General features: G+C 39.5%; 1 protein-coding gene across 1 annotated transcript in view; it reads left to right on the top strand.

Annotated features, from left to right (window-relative positions):
- Positions 1–19,655, top strand: part of loxl2b (lysyl oxidase-like 2b) — a 46,569-nt gene that overhangs the window by 13,704 nt on the left and 13,210 nt on the right. Inside the window, exons 4-6 of the mRNA XM_041786904.1 lie at positions 15,493–15,704; positions 18,032–18,248; positions 18,460–18,643. Of these exons, the coding sequence (XP_041642838.1) occupies positions 15,493–15,704; positions 18,032–18,248; positions 18,460–18,643 (613 nt within the window). The remainder of the gene's footprint in view (positions 1–15,492; positions 15,705–18,031; positions 18,249–18,459; positions 18,644–19,655) is intronic.

Below are 19,655 nucleotides of genomic sequence, written 5' to 3'. Positions count from 1 at the left end.
TTGCCTCCTTCTGGTTGGCTGCTGTATAGGTAATAGGGACAGAGTTCACATCTTAAGGCTAAAAGTAAGGTTTCGACAAGTTTTTTTTAGACAAAAATGTGTCTTTTATTTAGGTAATTTAACAGTCCAGCCCCCACAGTGTCTGCATAGACATAAGCTGGCCCTTGTACAGATGAAGAAAGTGGGCAGCCTGTTAGCCCAGTTATTAGAGAGTTGGACTGGTGTTTCACGACAGTACTGAGTTTATTAAATCACAGTGAGTCAGACAAAATCAGAGAGGGGTCTAGCTGCAGACCGTCGATCTCAGACAGCCGTCCTGCAGACCGCTTAAGTGAGAACATGTATCTCTGTTGTAAAATGATAGATTGGCGTTTAATACAAATTAAGCTGTTATAAAAGTAAAGGGGCTCACTGTTTTAGGGATATATTGTGAGTAACCTTTTTCTTGCATGTATGCCACCAGTGTTTTGGATGAAAATAGCATTTTGCAATGCAAGCAGGTATATATGCTTACTTTGTCCTATATGAAATATCAAATTGAGCTCAATTTATATAGTCACTGATTTACAGTTAGGGCGGCACAGGGGATAGCGCTGTTGCCTCACAGCAAGAAGGTCCCTGGTTCACTTCCTGGTAAAAGTGCAGAGTTTGCATGTTCTCCCCGTGCATGCGTGGGTTCTCTGCAGGTACTCCAGCTTCTTCCCATCACCAAAACATGCTCACTAGGTTAATTGGTGACTCTAAATTGGCCGTAGGTGTGAGTGTGAACGTGCCTGGTTGTCTGTCTCTATATGCTGGCCATGTGATTTGGCGGTGTACCCCGCCTCTCGCCCAATGACAGCTGAGATAGGCTCGAGCCCCCCTGCAACCCCCAATAGGATAAGCGGTATAGAAAATGGATGGATGGATGGATGATGTATTTTTAAAAGGTCCAATCATAAATTCAATGAGCTTATTTCCCTCTGAATTTACTTCACCGTCTACTGTTCATGGCTTGTCTTTATAAATCAGCAAGTGTAAATAAAATACAATGGTCAGTAATCAGTCATATATTAAAAAGTGAAACCCTAAACAGGAAGTGCAATTGGAATTTCTTTTCAAAACACCATGTAAGGAGATGATTCGTTCTCTAAATAAACTTTATTGCACATTTAATGGTTATAAAAAATAGCACTACACAGAGGCAACTCAAATGCTTAAGTGTCAAACTAATCTAATATAGATTTATGGCTAAAACGCTTAATCTGGAAGTGTTATCTGGTTTTATTTTGAAAGGTTTGTGCTCATTTCAGCCCTGATGTTTGTAGATTTACATTGGAAGTTTTATTTTTGGAATATTTGCATGTATTTCCAATCTGAGATGCACAGCGTCTCAGGTTGAAAATGAACGGTCTGTGGGAGTGGCTGTCAGAAATGAACGGGCTGCATCCAAACTGTCTTGAAAACATTTGTGTTGGTGTACCACCCAGAATGTCATGGTCTTGGACATCATCTTTGCCTTCACTAAATCTTTTGTACCATTCAAACAAACCTGAATGTGCCAAGCTGTGTTCCACATACACCTCAGTTAATACACTGAACTAAAGACGTCACTTACTGGAAACTTAGAACAGTCGTGGCGCTCGGTATGGCTTTGAACCAGTGTGGTTTCATCCTCGTTAACACAGTCTCTATATTTAATAGCCATACCTCTTCAGTCAACTAATGGTGCTCTCCCTTCAGCACAACCTGTCATTGTGGCTAATTGTGAAAAATGTGGATAGGGAAGAAGACCTTTGCCATAGCAGATGTCTAGTGCTGTCTTGATCTGTTTGCCTCTCTTTGTCCACGTTCGTTTTCACAATATTTTGGGCAATCATGCAACACGTAGTGGGACTAGTAGACCCAAAGTTCTTGTCCTGTTTACATTGTCATTATTTGCTTATTTCCTCTCCTTTAGTTCGTGCAAGCTTCATGTCCTTTTCCAGACCTTTCTCTCTCTCTTCTGCTCCATCTCTCTTGTAGATTACAAGCAGCTGTGAAGTCACCCCAAACAGCGTTTACAGCCCCCATTTTCCAGTCTGTGGTTATTTTTTTCCTCCTAAGACCTGAAGGCTAAATCATCCACTTTCCTCTGTGTAAACCTCCAGCCATGTCGTGGTAGGGTGACATAAATTCTTTGTCAGTCTAGCATTGTGACTCTGCCTCTGTAATTTATGCTTCAGTTCTGAGTATGTCACAACTTTGTGAGACGTCTACTTTCAGTTTGGTAACAGAGGATGGATTAGCGGAGAGACAACACTCTCTGCATTCTGTAAACACTACTTCCTTTTCTATTGTGGCGGCTGGTGGAAGAGAAACAGAGTCTGTCAGTACCAAAATTCTTGTCTAGAGGGGAACTGTTGATAAGTCATACAAAAAAGGCTGCTTTTTATTACAGAAATACTCTGGAAGAGGCATGCTGCTCATGAAACCACTCTCTTACTTTGCTGTGGAGCTGAGGGGTCTGTTGGAGTTTCTGAAGCACTTCAATAAAACATTTTTATTTATTTCTTGCTGGAACAGACTACACAAATTCAGCCATTGCGTCGTCAAAGCCCATTGTGAAACATTAAGCTTGAATATGAACGTCAGGGACAAGAAATGCTCTAGTAGTGTGACATAATGAACGCCCTGCGATCACAGTTCAACAAATTTGAAATTTCTGAATTTTTCTTGCACCTTCCATCTAGATTGAAACAGTTTTTTGTAGGTTTGGTTACTCACTCAGTTAGTGAGTGTGATATGTCTATTAATGCCTTTCAAAACAGTGATGACTTCATTGAGAGGCATAACATTCCCAAGAGGATAGGGGAATGTTTGGATTCAGGAGGTTCTAAAATTAAAATACATATTGTCTAGATAACTGTCTAGATCCACTGCAATTTTGTCTAAAGCTCAAGATTTCTTAAACCACAAATCTTTGAACACTCTCTATTACTCACTCATCGTCCCATACATGACGTACTGTGTAGAGCAGGGGTGTCAAACTCCATCACAGCAGGGGCCAGATTCTGGATTCAGGACTAACCAGGGTCACCTTTTTAACCTTAAACTGTCAACCTTGTTTCACTGGTAAAAAAAAAATAGGAAAAAACTTAGTTAAAAAGATAAGTTTAAAGGCTCACAATCTGAGAAAAGTAATAATAATAATAATAATAATAATAATGATAATACATTTTATTTATAAGCGCCTTTCTGAACACTCAAGGTCACTTTACAGATAAAAAAAATACAATAAAAACAATAGATAAAAGCAAACACAATATAAAATGGGACAAAGTAATTACAGAGAGTAGGCTATTCCTGGATTTGAAGAGAGGGAGAGAGTCAATGTTCTGGATGTCTGGTGAGAGTGAGTTCCAGAGTTTGGGAGCAGAGTGGCTAAAAGCTCTGCTCCCCATGGTGCTGAGGCGGGCAGAGGGCACGGTGAGGCGGATGGAGGAGGAGGATCTGAGGGAGCGGGAGGAGGTGGCTATGTGGAGGAGATCGGAGTGATAAGGGGGCGCAAGATTGTGAATGGCCTTAAATGCATACAGGAGGATTTTGAACTCTATTCTGACTTTAACCGGGAGCCAGTGGAGCTGCTGTAGGACGGGGGTGATGTGGTGAAATGAGGGAGTTTTGGTGATGATGCTAGCAGCTGAGTTCTGGACCATTTGAAGTTTATGGAGAGATTTGTGAGGGAGACCAAAGAAGAGAGAATTACAGTAATCAATACGGGAGGTAACGAAGCTGTGGACAAGAATAGAAGTGGTATGGGGTTGACGGAGGGGCGGAGGCGATTGATATTGCGTAGATGGAAATATGCAGACTGGGTGATATTATTGATGTGGGCTTGGAATGATAGAGAGCTGTCAAGAATGACACCCAGACTCTTGACCTGAGGGGAGGTGGAGACTGAGGAGCTGTCAATAGTGAGGGAGAGACTGTCAGTTTTGGATAAAGTGGATATGGTGCCAATGAGGAGGACTTCTGTTTTGTCAGTGTTTAATATGAGGAAGTTTGAGGTGAACCAGGATTTTATTTCAGTTGGTGAGGAAGGGGGGTGGAAGTGAGGAGTTGGGTTAGCTGGAGAGGTAGAGCTGGGTGTCATCCACAAAGCAGTGGAAGTGGATGTTGAATTTATGAAAATATTGCCAAGGGGAAGGAGGTAGATGATGAAAAGGAGGGGCCCAGAACAGAGCCCTGGGGCACACCTGAAGTGACAGGTCTTTATCTCAGGAAGTATTTTCTTTTCCCGTTCCCAATTTGCATCTTTTAAAGGTGCAGTGTGTAATATTTAGCCTAGTAGCATTTAGCTGAACAAACTTGGTAAAATACAGCAAAAATTTTTCTAAGACGGTCTATCTAAATAAGTGTTTAGTCATCTAAATTAAAAAATAGCTATTTTGAAAAAAACAACTCAGGATAAACCTTTAATTCATACATAGGGAGGGTCCCCACCATGGATGCTGCCATCTTGGATTTTTACATGTTTCCATGGTAACATAGAGGAAAAAAAGGAAAAAAGGATAAATAAAGTTATTGTATTGTATTGTATTCACATTACAGATACACATTAAATTCAACTGGTTGCCACAGTTTCCAGCAGAGAAATGCAATCTAAAACCCACTTCTAGATGTTGATATTCAGATGGCTTTTTTTCATGTGCCCTTTTTAATGTTTTAATTGATTCATGTGAGCACGCTACAGCGTACGGCTACTAAAGTGCAAAAAAAAAGTATTTTTGGGGCCGATCATTTTGATTCTTATCATTAGTTTATATTCAAAGTGTAGGGATCATCAATGAGCATTAGCCTTAAATGAAGGAGAGCACTGCATGTTGTTGATATAATATAAACAAACAGAGAATGCAGGAACTTTAAGCACTACCTATTGTCAGCTGATTGTTAACCTGAAACATGTACTGTTCACTCATGAGTTTCAGAGTAGGGGTGAATCTAGCTTCTTTGGTTGGGGGGCCCAGGCCCCTGATTTGTGCAGGGGGAAAAATAAAATTTTTGTGCACACAGACAATTGATTATTATGTATTACTCATAAATTCAACTTGATGATTTGCATTTACTTAGAAATACTAAAATAGAATACAACAAAGTAGTATTACCAAAAAAGTACTCAAAATATTTTTGGTTTGGTGTTTCCTAAACAAAAAAGTAATAGAAAGATATATTTCACACGAATGTTTCAACGAATATACAGTTGCAAGGAAAAGTATGTGAACCCTTTGGGATTTCTTGGATTTCTCGAAAATTGGTTATAAAATGTGTTCTGATCTTCATCTAAGTCACAACAATAGACAAACACAGTCTGCTTAAACTAATACTGCACAAAAATGATATGTTTTCATGTTTTTATTGAACAAAACATGGAAACATTCACAGTGCAGGGTGGAAAAAGTATGTGAACCTCTAGGCTAATGATTTCTCCAAGAGCTAATTGGAGTCAGGAGTCAGCCAACCTGGAGTCCAATCAATGTGATGAGATTGGATGTGTTGGTTAAAGCTTCCCTGCCCTATAAAAAACACACACCAGTTTTGAGTTTGCTGTTCTCAAGAACCATTGCCTGATGTGAACCATGCCTGGCACAAAAGAGCTCTCAGACGACCTACGATCAAGAATTGTTGACTTGCATACGGTCTTTAAAAAGAATTCCTGCAGCTGAAGCTTTAAACAAGTAGCCTGTTCATACAGTATGCAATTTAACATCACATTTACTTCAGCCTTGTTTACAGACTACCAAATAAAGAACATTTAAATATGACACACATCTGATTGATTTTTGCGACAAGTGGTTCTGCAGCTAAGTAGGGACTGTATGTTATTTTAATGCAATTTTAATTTTTATTTAAAAAGGTCATGTATACGTTGATTTACTGCTCTGAATAAGACTGTGATGAGCAGTGACATAAACGTGTCACACTGGCACCTGCCTGCTGCTTACAATGAAGGAGTGAAGAGGAGAAAAGGCAAGATTACGTGCTTCAGCAGTATGAATGTAGGCCAAAGAAATGCATGTAAATCAATGATTTTACTGTTTAAAACATTTTCTAACAGTGATCCATGTCTGAACCTCGCGAACATCACCGCCTCACTCTGTAAAAAGATGCTGATGTTATAACGTTTCAGCTGTGACTGCGTTATCCTGACTTGTAAATAACTCGGAAAATAAAAAGCAAAAACTGAAAGCAAAACAATGTCGGCTGTAACAGTTACAACAGTAGGCTTTCTGCCTCAGACACACTTTACTCCGCTGAACTGCGATGCTTCATCTCTCTTCCCTGAACCTCGGCAGACCGGAGGACGCTGTCTTTAGAGCTCATCAAAAAAACGTTGATAAGCTTTGTGCAGATTTTGCAAATAAGTATTTTTATACACACTGATGGTTCAGAAAACCAAGACGAAGCTTTGAATAAGAGTTAGAAATCGCCGTGAGAACTAAATCTTAAGTTTCACTTTTAACGTCAGGCTCCGCTGCATCGGGGTGCAGAAGGGGAGGGGGGGAAGGAGCAAAGAGCGAGAAGTAGTAGAGCCGATCCTATGATAAAACAGATTAAGCAGAACGCCAATTCATTCTATTTCTTCACTGAGATTGTCTTATCGCGTACCCCTATTGTTACTCTCTCTAGGCATGTCGTCCTGTAAAGATGACTGCAAGAACACAGTGCAGAATGCTCAATAAGGTGAAGAAGAATAAGAGTAATAAGAGTGTCAGCTAAAGATGTACAGAAATCTCTGGCACATGCTAACATTTGTGTTCACAAATCTACAATAAGTAAAACATTAAACAAGAGTGGAGTTCATGGGAGGACACCACAGAGGAAGCCACTGCTGTCCAAAAAACACATTGCTGCACGTCTGAAGTTTGCAAAAGAACACCTGGATGTTCCACAGCACTACTGGCAAAATATTCTGTGGACAGATGAAACCAAAATTGAGTTGTTTGGAAGGAACACACAACGCTCTGTGTGGAGAAAAAAAGGCACAGCACACCAACATCAAAGCCTCATCCCATCTGTGAAATATGGTGGAGGGGCCATCATGGTTTGGGGCTGCTTTGCTGCCTCAGGGCCTGGACGGATTGCTGTCATTGACGGAAAAATGAATTCCCAAGTTTATCAAGACATTTTGCAGGAAAACTTAAGACCATCTGTCCGCCAACTGAAGCTCAGCAGAGGATGGGTGATGCAACAGGACAACGACCCAAAGCATAGAAGTAAATCAACAACAGAATGGCTTCAACAGAAGAAAATACGCCTTCTGGAGTGGCCCAGTCAGAGTCCTGACCTCAACCCAATTGAGATGCTGTGGCATGACCTCAAGAAAGCGATTCACACCAGACATCCCAAGAATACTGCTGAACTGAAACAGTTTTGTAAAGAGGAATGGTCCAAAATTCCTCCTGAAGTTATTGCTACCAAAGGAGGGTCAACCAGTCCATCCCGCACTGTGAATGTTTACGTGTTTTGTTCAATAAAAACATGAAAACATATCATTTTAGTGCAGTATTAGTTTAAGCAGACTGTGTTTGTCTATTGTTGTGACTTAGATGAAGACCAGAACACATTTTATGACCAATTTATGCAGAAATTTAAGAAATCCCAAAGGGTTCACATACTTTTTCTTGCAACTGTATTTGTTTTATTCCTAACAGCTGACTTTGACTCCTCTTAGTCGATTGTTCAGATTGAGTGCCGCGTTGATCAGCCCTGCTTCTGTTGCAGCTACAGTCTCACAGACTCACTTGTCAGTGGAGTTGTTTCGGTGTCAGTGGCAACACTTCCACCTCTCAGACATGCTGTCACCTCAGTCCAAGAAGAAAAGAGACAGAGAGAGGTGCTCCAAAAATACAACCACTTGATTCTGGTTAAAAGTGTGCCAAGATAATGCAGAGTAAACCTGCAGACAGACATTGAAGCCCTGGATTGCTTTATTGACACAAAACTCAGCCAAAACAGACCAAAGGATCATTTGAGTGCATTTGTTTTTCATCTAGAAAGAGCTTTCTTGAACACACAACCCCTGTCAGATGTTTTGAGTTAGCATGCTTTTGGGACTAATCAGTTGGACTCTAACCCTTATCTGATATCAGGACTACCAGGATTCTCTCTGATTTTCTGACTACGATTTGACGGAGAAGGCAGGCAGCGAGTTTGGTTTTGTCCTCTGTTTTCCTCATACTAAAGGGCTAGTTTCGGTTTCTGTTCATCTGTGAGCCCTTACTGTTGGACTCTGTAAGAATCTTGAGCTTCTCATCTTTCTAACAGTCTATAACGTGGCAAAGTTTACTCAGTATTTCATACTTTTAATAGGGTTGTCTTTCACTTAAATTTCAAACAACCAGAACATGGGCGGTGCAGGAGAGAGGGTTAAATTAATTATCGTTAGCCTCAAAGCATAATTGCCTAAGTCTTTTTCTTTTTTTTTTTTTGGCCAAATTGGGATATCTGCCTAACTCTACCCTTCTAACGCTGCTGATTCATTGTGCCTTAATGTCGTTAACCCCGGCCAATAAGATTGCTTGTAACAATTCATAATCACTATATGCCTAAGTCATCTAACTAATTAATAATTATCTTTATTATCTATTAAGTCACTTTTATTTGTTATGTCTTTTTTGTGGCTTTTCTTTTTTAAGAAACTTGTGCACACATCTGGTACAACCTACTGCAACAGTATAAATAAAAAAATCCTTTGGCTTTGCCATGATGTCTTTTTTCCTCTTTTCTGAAGACCTTTAAATATGATGTAGGCACTTATGCTGTGAGGCTAACGTTATGTCTTCACAAGGCCCATAGTAGTCTGGGGTCCCAGGCAGTCGCCCATCTTTGCCTAATGGTAAAGTCTGTCTCCTCTTGGGCATTGTGGCAGAGTAATCATATGAGTTATGCAGGAGAAGTGACGTAATGGGGGACATGGGCATACTGAAGGAAAAGGTGCAACAACTGTAGATTTTTAAAGAAAATCTGTATATAGTTATATTTCTTTGATGGCACCAGTTTTGAACCAGTCCACCCACGAAGTCTTCTGAGAGGTTTCAAGAACAATCAAGAGGACCTGGATGCAGCCGAGGACCTCCACTTCACACCGGAAGTCGGAACATCACCGCCATATCCCGTGTTCTAATACCAGAAGTCACTTGAGCTGAACGTCTTTTTTGTTGTTTACTCCATGTGTCGCTGCCATATTAATATCAGCAAGTCTGCCACATAAGGAAATACAAATAGATGAAAAAATGTGAGTTTTTGGGTTAACAAGCACAGCGATAACATTAAATTAATTTTAATGAATCCATTTATGATCCAAATTCACGTATACCTGAGCCCAGACATAATATACAACAGGAGATTGGCTGGCTGGCTGGACATCAACATCGCCGCCATGTTTCCACAGGCAAGTCACTATGTCATTCATACAGAAGACAAGGATTTTGCAAGTTTTCGGGAAAAAGGCTCAAATGACGAGATTACATGAATTTTAATAAATCATTCATAATAAAGATCCACATTAAAATAAGAACTGGCAGTGAAACATAAAAGCAGAATCTGCTTTCTTGTATTTTTTCAGTTAAATGAAGAGATGCACTCCATGATTTAAAATGAAATAATTTATTATATAATACAGTTCGTATATGCAAGTATATTTTTTATTTTGTATTCAAATATTTATATATACTTTTTAGTCTGAAAACTTGCACAATCCTTGTCTACTGTATTGAATGATGGAGCAGACTTGCCTCTGGCAACATGGCGGTGACATCGGCACCTGGCCTGCCAGCCAATCTCCCGTCATATATTATGACTGTGCAAAGTGATATTTGAATTTGGATCATAAATCAATTTATTCAAATTAATGTTATGTAATCACTTTGTTTGTTAGTCTGAAAACTTGTGTTTTTTTCATCTACTTGTATTTCTTTATGTGGTGGACTTGCCTCTATTAACCCCTTAAAGCCTGAAAACATAAATAATAACCAGAAAATTCAAATTTTTTGGAACTGAAATGTTTATTTGACTTTCTACTGAAATTCAAAAAAATCCAAATTTCCATAAAATTCAACAAATATATTTTTAGTATCTCATTTCATTCATTAGGTGTTTTAGGTAACTGATAATCCACTTGAGGGCATTTTTATCATTTATCAGATTGTATTCATAAGTTTTTTGGAGTAATTTATTGAGCACATTGATTAGGTAGAGGTAGGCCTATCATAAAAGTATGTATCAAATATGATACAACAGACGTTAAGGCGGCGACACAGGAGAAAAGAACTAAGAAGACGTTCAGGTCAAGTAACTTCCGGTTTTAGATGACAAGATATGGCAGTGCTCATCCGACTTCCGATATGGAGTGGAGGTCCTCTGCTGTATCCAGGTCCCTCTGAGAACAATTGTAGCAATGGTGTGGCGTGCAAATCAAGACAGACACAGAGACACGCCACCAATTATAGTAAGATATCAAACTTCAGAGTGAATAGAGGATTGGACTCACTGCAAGGCTTACCTTTAAAGAACACATTGGAAGTAGTCCCCTCATCACTCCAGCTGAGCTTTCTTTGCTCTTTCCCAGTTTTCCGCTGTCCCTCCTCAGTCTGAGCCACTGCCTTTGTTAGCCTTACAGCCTCCTCTTGTCAACTTTTCCACTCCACTACCAATCTCATCTTCCCAAAAACATAACAAATCCCTGCAAATATGAGCGCTTTTAAAGCAAGTGGCATTTGTAGGTCTCAGCTTTGTAGGATTATACATTAAAAGCTACTCTGCATGTGGATGTAGTGTTAAAGAGGGCTGCAGTGGTTCTAAGTGGCTAGACCAGTAAATTTTAAAGACCTAGTAGCTAAAGAGTGGTGGTTTGCAAATTAAGCAGCAGGGGCTTGAAGCAAAAACAGAGCTTCTGGGGAAAAAGAAAAATAAGAATTATAAATTTAAAGTAGACTCAGTGAATGAGAGGTGAGCAGCAACAGGTTGGGGCCCCTTCATCCTCAACCCATAATGGATTTCCCATCTGTGTCATTTTTCCTCCAAGACAAGCAAAGACTCTGGAAAGGACCTCCTGTTTCTGTGTGCTGAAACAAAGCACGTGTTTTTGCTGTTGTCAAGTTAGAAAATTAACAAATAAGATTTATTATAAATATGTGAGGACTATTTGCACATAGATGTTGCCTGGTTAACAGCACAAAGTATGAGACCTATTGATACTGCTGTTGTCTGCAAAAGCTGTGATGATTGACACTGTAAACAGGAAGTATTGAGAGACATTAGGTGGAGGAGATTGAGAGGGTTAAGTGCACAGAGATGGCACTGAGAGAAGCAGGCTGACTCTCGGGGACTGAGCTCCATGCTCTGACCAGAATGATCTGATGTTGTCAGAAAAATACTTTCACTCTTTTGGTGTCTCTCTTACCTGGAATGAAAGCGCATATTTACGAAAGCGTTCTTTCTTGTTACTTTAATGCCTACATTCTTATTGGCTGTTTATTACATTGGCTGTAAGGCTGCACAGCCCTTCCCCCCACTTGCCAGACTGTGCGGCCGCCCCTCTGCCTGCGCTGTCACGTAGCACAAGAATGTGGGTTTGGCATATGGGAGAGGAAAATGTTGATTTAATCTCAGCAAGTCAATCCTGAGCTGTCTCTTGAGCTGAGCTGTTGATTTCCTGAAATCACAGAAACATAAAACTTAAAAATCCTCTATTTTTTAGACTGTAGAAATGTTTTTCAAAAATGACGGTACAGTAAAAGTTAACCCACACTGTCTGTACCACTGGGAGCAGAGGCCCCAACCAGCATAGGCCATGATGAATGTATGTAAAGAGAGATGGTGTGCCCCCTTCTCAACCCCACACACATATGAGGGATCACCTGGTGGAGCGGGGATAATTACATTCAGGCTCGCCTGCAAGAACAGATTTAAAACATTTTGTGTTATATGGTTGTCATATAAAAATTCTGATAATGGTTTCATTGTCCAGACTTTCAAATTAACTAAAGCAGAATACATATTTTAATCTAATGAACATTTTATTGTATGAGCATTTGTTTTTTCTTTCAAAACACAAGTAATTTTTAGGCATTAACACTAAGAAAGGTCCCTAACGCCTGAACGGCAGCCACCTATGAGGGAGTGATGGAAATATTTTAACTACATATTTCTTTGGCTGTAAGGCTGTGGATCACTGAGTTTGACAGTATGATGTGCTCCAATAGTTGAAAAACACATGCAGGAAACAGGAGTTAGTTATGAGTCTCTGCAAGAATCTGAAGTGGAAAGATGACACAGATGCAAACTGTTGCATTCTTGATTGTTCGGGGGTCGATTTAACAGCTGTTGGGATTTACAGACAAAAGATACCCTAAAACCCACATCTTTTTGTATACACGGTATACACAGTTTTTTCATATTGTCATACCCCCCCCCCCAATTTAACACTTCAACTAAAAAGAACGACGTTTATAGGGAGACGTTTACAGGAGAGCTAGGAGTGATTAGAGTGTGTTTATTATAGAAGTTAACATTCACTTCTTTTTCCTCTCAACACAGATGTGCAACCCCCCCGTGTGACTCTGGTAATGTTAGGTAATGTTCAGTGTGATTTGAAACAGATAAAAGATTGGCCTTTAATGTTATTTCCATGTTGCGCAACAGTGCTGAGGTCTGTCCTGCCTGTGAACGTTAGGGACCACTTCAGTGCCTTCAATATCCAGTTAGCACCGATTAGCTTCAGCTATTAAAATAAAAAGCAGTAAAAATAAGTTTGAACATTTTGAAAAACCATTCGATGGTTTTAATTGTGCCTGGTGTTTCTTCTGCTGCAGGATGCAGCGCATATAGTTATTTATAGACTTCATTATTTTTATCACTGATCTACACTCAGAAAGAAGCAGAGGTGTGGACTCGAGTCACGCGACTTGGACTTCAGTCAGACTCGAGTCACAATTTTGATGACTGGACTCGACTTGACAATATCATCAAAGACTTGCAACTCGACTTGGACTTTGACATCAGTGACTCGGGACTTGACTCAGACTTTAGTCCGATAACTTGAAAATACTTGAGATTTTCAGTGAGTGTGTTGAGTAAAATGCCCCCATTCAAACTAACGCAGTGATACTCAACCTGCGGTTCTTTAGTGACCAGTTGCGGCACTTTTAAAGCTTACTTTAAAAAATCCTCCCGAAATCCTCTATAAATATAAGTCCACACAAAGAAGACAGATTTTAACTTCCAAATTCAAATGAAAACTTGTATATTATGACCGTTGGATGCACGCTGGAAGGAGGAACGTGCATAAAAGAGCACAGAGGAAGTCCGCTGGTGGTGCGTCTCTACATTAAGTTAATTCAAAGTTAAGGGGGAACTGCAGGTGTGAGGCAGGGCTGGTTTTAGCCATTTGGAGGTCCAGGGCAAAGACCAATATCGGGACCCTCCCCCTTTAGCTAAAAGCAATAATAATGAGAGGAAAAAAAAATAGAAAGCATAACTTTAAGTTAACAGAGTCACAGAACTACAGTAAATGCCCAAATATTAAAGATAAATACCCAAACAGACACCCATAATTCATCAGCTCTTTTTTTGTTTATTCACTAGGAGGCAGTCATTGTGTTCACATAACTTGAGGTCTTATAACTTAATACATAACATATAACTTGAGGTTAAGAACTGGTTATAACACCTTAAACCAAATGTTGACCAGTCAAGCATGTTCACTTACAAACACACACAAACCCTATATATCCACTCACACACCTAAACATATACACACACTCACATTAGATGAGTTAAAATGACTGTACAGTGTCAGAAGTTCATTTGTTGTTGCACCGCTTAGCACTGATTATATCCTGAATGCTATGTCAGCACTCTTTTTCTGTGTGATTAAGTTCTGTCACACTGGCCTTATTTTATTTTATTTTTTTTAAATAAAACAATTCAAAATGCATTCATTGTATTTGTCAAATTTAATAGATTGTTACATTGTTAAAACAGCATTTTATTTGGTAAACAGTGCTTATGACTTGTAAGGAATCGAAAATTTCAAGCCTATGACTTCGGACTTGACTCGACTTGTCCTGTCTTTACTTGAGACTTGACTTGGACTTGCACGTCTTTACTTGAGACTTGACTCGAGACTTAGGATAAAAGACTTGAGACTTACTTGAGACTTCCAAAACAATAACTTTCTCCCACCTCTGGAAAGAAATATTAAAGTACTTTAAAACTTACGTTGTTGTGGATGGCTGTACAGCCAGCGACTCACATTCAACAGTTCGCCTTTACAGAAGACCATACTGTGGTGCCATGCAACGCTGTGCCAGCGCTTGTGCATGGTGCACACACAAGTTTCATTTGTGTCGATCATTTGCCAAATTGGCCCGACATCATTAATAGAAATTCTGTCATCACCTTTAAAGCGTCTTCACACACAGACACAGTGGTGCTGCTGGTGGGAGTAGACTCATTCTCTTATGGCATTTTTCTTATAAACATGCACAGTACTGTCTTCATGGCGCTAATAACCACACATTCCTAGTTTACACATTAACTATCTTTTGGGGGTCATGATCACTGCATCACCAACAGGATTATGATGCCAAACCACGGGGTTGCCTTTTTTTGTCAATGCTAATTTCATCTAACTTTTGATCAGCAGGCGTTCAGCCCACTGTAGTTGGACTTCTGTAGCCGATAATCAAGCATATAAATCATTTAAATACGCAACCGTATGTCACACTCTGGTGAAAAAGGAGCAGAGCTGTCAGCTGATCTCCACCAGTTGGTGAGTTGAAGAGGGAGCTGCCAGACAGCCCTGAACATGTGGTGAAGGGGAACTTCCTGTACATCCTAGAGGAGGTTTGGAAGCCTGGATGGTCCATGTCCCTGCTAGCAGCTGCTAGGAGTTACTGTCAGGAGGTCACTGATGCCTGTTGTGAGGGTAACAAGAAAAAAAAAACACATTTGGAGGAACTTGTTTATCTCAATAACATGTCCCATGTTGGGGAGGCAGAGTCTGACAGTCTCAGGTAAAGCCTCATTAATACTATTGACAGATTTGGGATTATATATAAATTTACAATATGAAACAATATTTATGGAGAAATCTAAAGCAAGATAGACTGCAACTTTAAGAGTCAAAAGGAGGCATTTGTCTAATTTAGCATAGTGTCCATAAACAGACTGAAGGTAGAGGTAGAGCCCTCAAACCAGGACTGAACAAGGTTAACGGAAAAATTAATTGCAGAGGCAAAAGAAGAAATATCATTGAACATCAAAACAATGTAGTTAGGGCAAAGCAAATACAGTTCAGTGAATTACCAAGTCTTCCAATACCGTGATTTTTTAGGTTGGCATTCTATCTCCTGTTATACTCAGTTCAAGGATCAGTGATCCTCAGAAACTTGTGAAGGTGTTGCTTGACTTTCACGTTTTTACCTTTTTTCACTAATGCAAGTTTTCACTCTCATTTTCTGTCCACAGAACTTTGATATTCAAGTGGAAGATGCGCGCATCAGAGCCATCCTGTCATCATATCGTAAGCGAATCCCTGTAACAGAGGGCTATGTGGAGGTAAAGGACGGGGGGAAATGGAAGCAGATCTGTAACTCTGAGTGGACACAACTCAACACCAGAGTCATCTGTGGCATGTTTGGCTTCCCTGGAGAGAGAAAATACAACGCTAGAGTCTACAAGTGAGTATTTGTCTAATCTGTATCTTCAATAAAGTAAAACAGAGAATTTAGTTTGAGTCATGCGTGGCCACCCATCAAAAAAGTTATTTTAAGAGAATTATTGATGGTTATTTTGAAAAAGATATATCCTAATAATTTAGATTATGTAATTATTTGAGTAAATCAGTGTTGTGTTGGATATTCTCTTCAATCATAGTATATTTTTGAGAAGTGTGTTATGTTCAGTCATGAAAATTGTTCGACTATGTGGGTGGTTAACTTTAAATCTTAAAGCTCCTCGTAAAAACCCCGTTTCAGCTCAATGATGGCTGTCCACAGGGAGACAAATTCAGGAGTATACACAAAAGTTTTTTGTCTTATCAGCGTTGCATACGCACATAAAACAACGTTTTGGGAGGCTGTGAACGCTACTTTTTGAAACCGGGTCCCAGAGTGAACAATTCTGTAGACGCTTACCATTTCATCTCCGTGTGGACAGCCAACCACATCTTTCTTAAAGCAATTACATCACACATAATGTCAAACCAAAACAACAATGGCGGACAACAGGGCTGTGTTCATGCTGCAGAAACTACTGAGCTTATCATGGCTTTAACAGAAAAATCTGATGCTCCTTTACCATCACTGAGAGCAGCACACACCAGATTTCTTAAATTCACTGTGGAGAACAACCAGAACAGCAATCAGGAGAACATTTAGGGCAGTTTTCGGTGATCTTTTCACTTTTGGTGCATTTCCATGGCAGTATTACAGCGCAACTTCCGGGCTTGGCATATATACTACAGCCATTTCAGTCATTTTCAGTGGTTCAGTGCTTATGCAGACATTTCCTGAAACTATCCCGTGTTTACAGAAAACTTTTTTAAAACCAAACGGAAATATATCGTATTCATCTCCGTGTGGACAAGGCCTAAGTCCTGACCCTGAAAGTGGAGTGTGTTGTTATATCAGGTTGTTTTTTAAAAGTTAACCTGTGTTAGAGCTTATTACATCATGCATCCTTACATAATGCTTTGTTACATTATGCATTGCTGTGACATTATTTGTCGTTACATTATGTGTCATTGTGACATCACATGATGCTTTTACATTATCTGTCAGTATAACAGCATGAGTCATTTTACCATGCATTGTAACCTTATGTGTCATGACATCATGTGTTGTTAGATTTTGCGTCATTGATACATCATGGTAGGTTGTTTCATCATTTTTCATTGTTACGTTCACATTGTTGGTCTATTTTGTGTTGTTACATTATGCAAGGTTACATTATGTCTTTTTAAATTGTCTTTCGTTGTAACCATATGCATCATAGTCCCATTATGCATCTTTGTTACATTATGTGATACATCTTTTGGTGTCACTACATCATTCTTCATTGTTACATCATGTGTCGCTGCTACATTATCTATTGTTACATTATGTGTCTCTGTTACATAATACGTTAAAAAATCATACATTGCTGTTACATTATCTGTCATTATATTATGCGTAGTTGTTATATTCTGCAATGTCGTTACATCATGCATTCTTGTTACATCATGGGTGATTGTTACATTATGGGCCCTTGATATTTTTTGTGCCCTTGTAACATTATGTGTCATTAAATTTTGCATTGTTGTTACATGATGTATCGTAACAATATGTGTTGTTACATTATCTGTCATTGTTATAGTATGCTTTGTTACATCATGCATTACTGTTACATTATGTATTGTTACATCATGTGTTGCTGTTACATTATGCCTCACTGTTACATTGTGCTTGTTGTTACATTATCAGCTCTTACATGGCTTTTGTTTGTCAAATTACTCCCCCAAATTACTGAATCCAACACAAAACTGGAACAAATGATTCTTTACCAGCCACTGTTATTTATTTAATGCATTCATGCTGACAGCTCTAGTTTACATTATCGCAAGTTAAGTTGTGATGTGTCTTTAGATGAAAATAGGAAAAGTTATCAGTTACATCTGAGGGAGGCCACTCTGTGGGCTCTATGTTTACACGGGAATTTTACAACATTTTAACAATGATCCACACATTTATGTAATTGTAATATAATTCCATGGTGTGATTTGGATACCAAGTTTCACATCTCCTGAACCTCACACCAGAAGTACCATAGTATAGCACAGCTCACGATTGAGTTAGCTGAAATCCTCAAGGCTGAAATATTTAAGGTTTGGTGATAATTCTTTGTTAGACTGAGATCCAGCAAGTATATTGTTTAAAAACATGTATGTCACTGGTATATTGAAAGCTGGTTGAAGACAAATAACCGTTCATCCTCTTAAAGTTTGTACTTTTCCTGTCAATATTTCTAGAATATTTGCTCGTCGAAGAAAGCCCACCTACTGGGACTATGCTGTGAACTGCACTGGCAATGAAGCCCATTTGTCCAGCTGTAAGCTCGGTCAAACTTCATCAGCAAAGTCCAATGCAACTTGTGCTGGGGGGCTGCCTGTGGTGGTTAGCTGTGTGCCTGGTAGGGCTTTTGCCCCAACAGCCATGACAGGATTCAGAAAGGCCTTCCGACAAGAGGTAAAGTCCGTCTATAAGCGTTGTAAACAATGGATGAAAACACTAAACGCTGAACATTTTCAGAAATATTCTCAAGATAAGGCTCTGCTATACTCTCTGTTTCTTTAATGGGCTGTTTGCATGTTTCAAACTAACCTGAATATGTGGTCCTATAATTGGAACATTTTGCAATGGTGGCTTTTCAAATGTCTGTTTTATTTTCTTTTACTAGCAACCACTGGTTCGTCTCCGGGGTGGGGCCATTGTAGGTGAGGGCAGAGTAGAGGTGTTGAAGAATGGAGAGTGGGGCACCATTTGTGATGACAACTGGAACCTGCTGTCTGCCACCGTGGTGTGCCGAGAGCTTGGCTTTGGTACCGCAATAGAAGCGCTTTCTGGAGGTCGCCTTGGACAAGGTATATTTATTTTAAATTCAAGTCAAATTATTTTATTTAATGGGTAGTTTTCTAGTAGTTTTGAAGTTGGGTTGTAAAAACCTCTTGGCAATAGTAGTGGCATTAGCCTCCAGTGATTTCAGTGAGCGTTGCCCCTTCAAACAGGACATGCTTGGAGAAGCTAGGCTATGTATCAGTCAATTTTATTGGCAAAGTATGCTTATGCAACAAGAAATCTGACTCAGGTTAGCTGTGCCCTCAATGCACAGTAATAAAACATGGAATGCAAAAAATTTTGTAGGTATTATTTCTAGTCTGTACAAGTCTGTGTGCATCGATACTATGGTTGCAAGATGTGCAAAGGGTGCGAGAATGCTGACTAGACATTATCAGAGTAAAACATGCATGGATGTGGGAAGATTTACATGAGGGAGTTATGATAATTCAGTGTAGTTGATTAGAGCAAGTGTGCATATGAGGTGAGATATTTTACCACAGAGAGCTTTCTTACAGCAATTGAGTTACAGTGAGTAGAATATTTTCTTGCAGAATAAGAGTACGGTAAATAAACTGAATTAAATTAGTGGCTGTTCAGATATGCTGAGACGGAAGAGTATGTAGCCAGTAGCCGAAGCTTGCATAGCAAAATAGTGCCAAACACAGAAGTTCTCTGGGTGAAACTGAACCTGGGGGCGGGGCTAACTCCCCATATGACATCATGAGGGGAACATCTGAGAACAGCTTGTTTTAGCACATTTTCTGAACGGTGGAGAAAGAGAGAGGGGGTGGATTTTTCTGATTCATGGGGTGATTGTGGGCAGGTCAAAGGTATATACTTTTGTTAGAAAGTGTATTTTGCATAATATGTGACCTTTGAATCTGTAAGGTAAAATATCACAGCCATAACTAATGCTGTTACATTTTAATAGTTGGTAATAATTCATATACTCACACTACTTAAGTTTTCAGGGCTGTTGGGCTTTGTTATTCTGAACTTATGTTAAATTATAGATATAATCTGTAAATCCCTTTC

This window comes from Cheilinus undulatus, linkage group 5 (genome assembly GCF_018320785.1).
Source record: "Cheilinus undulatus linkage group 5, ASM1832078v1, whole genome shotgun sequence".
Taxonomy (NCBI): Eukaryota; Metazoa; Chordata; class Actinopteri; order Labriformes; family Labridae; genus Cheilinus; species Cheilinus undulatus.
This window is presented reverse-complemented; position numbering and strand designations above follow the sequence as displayed.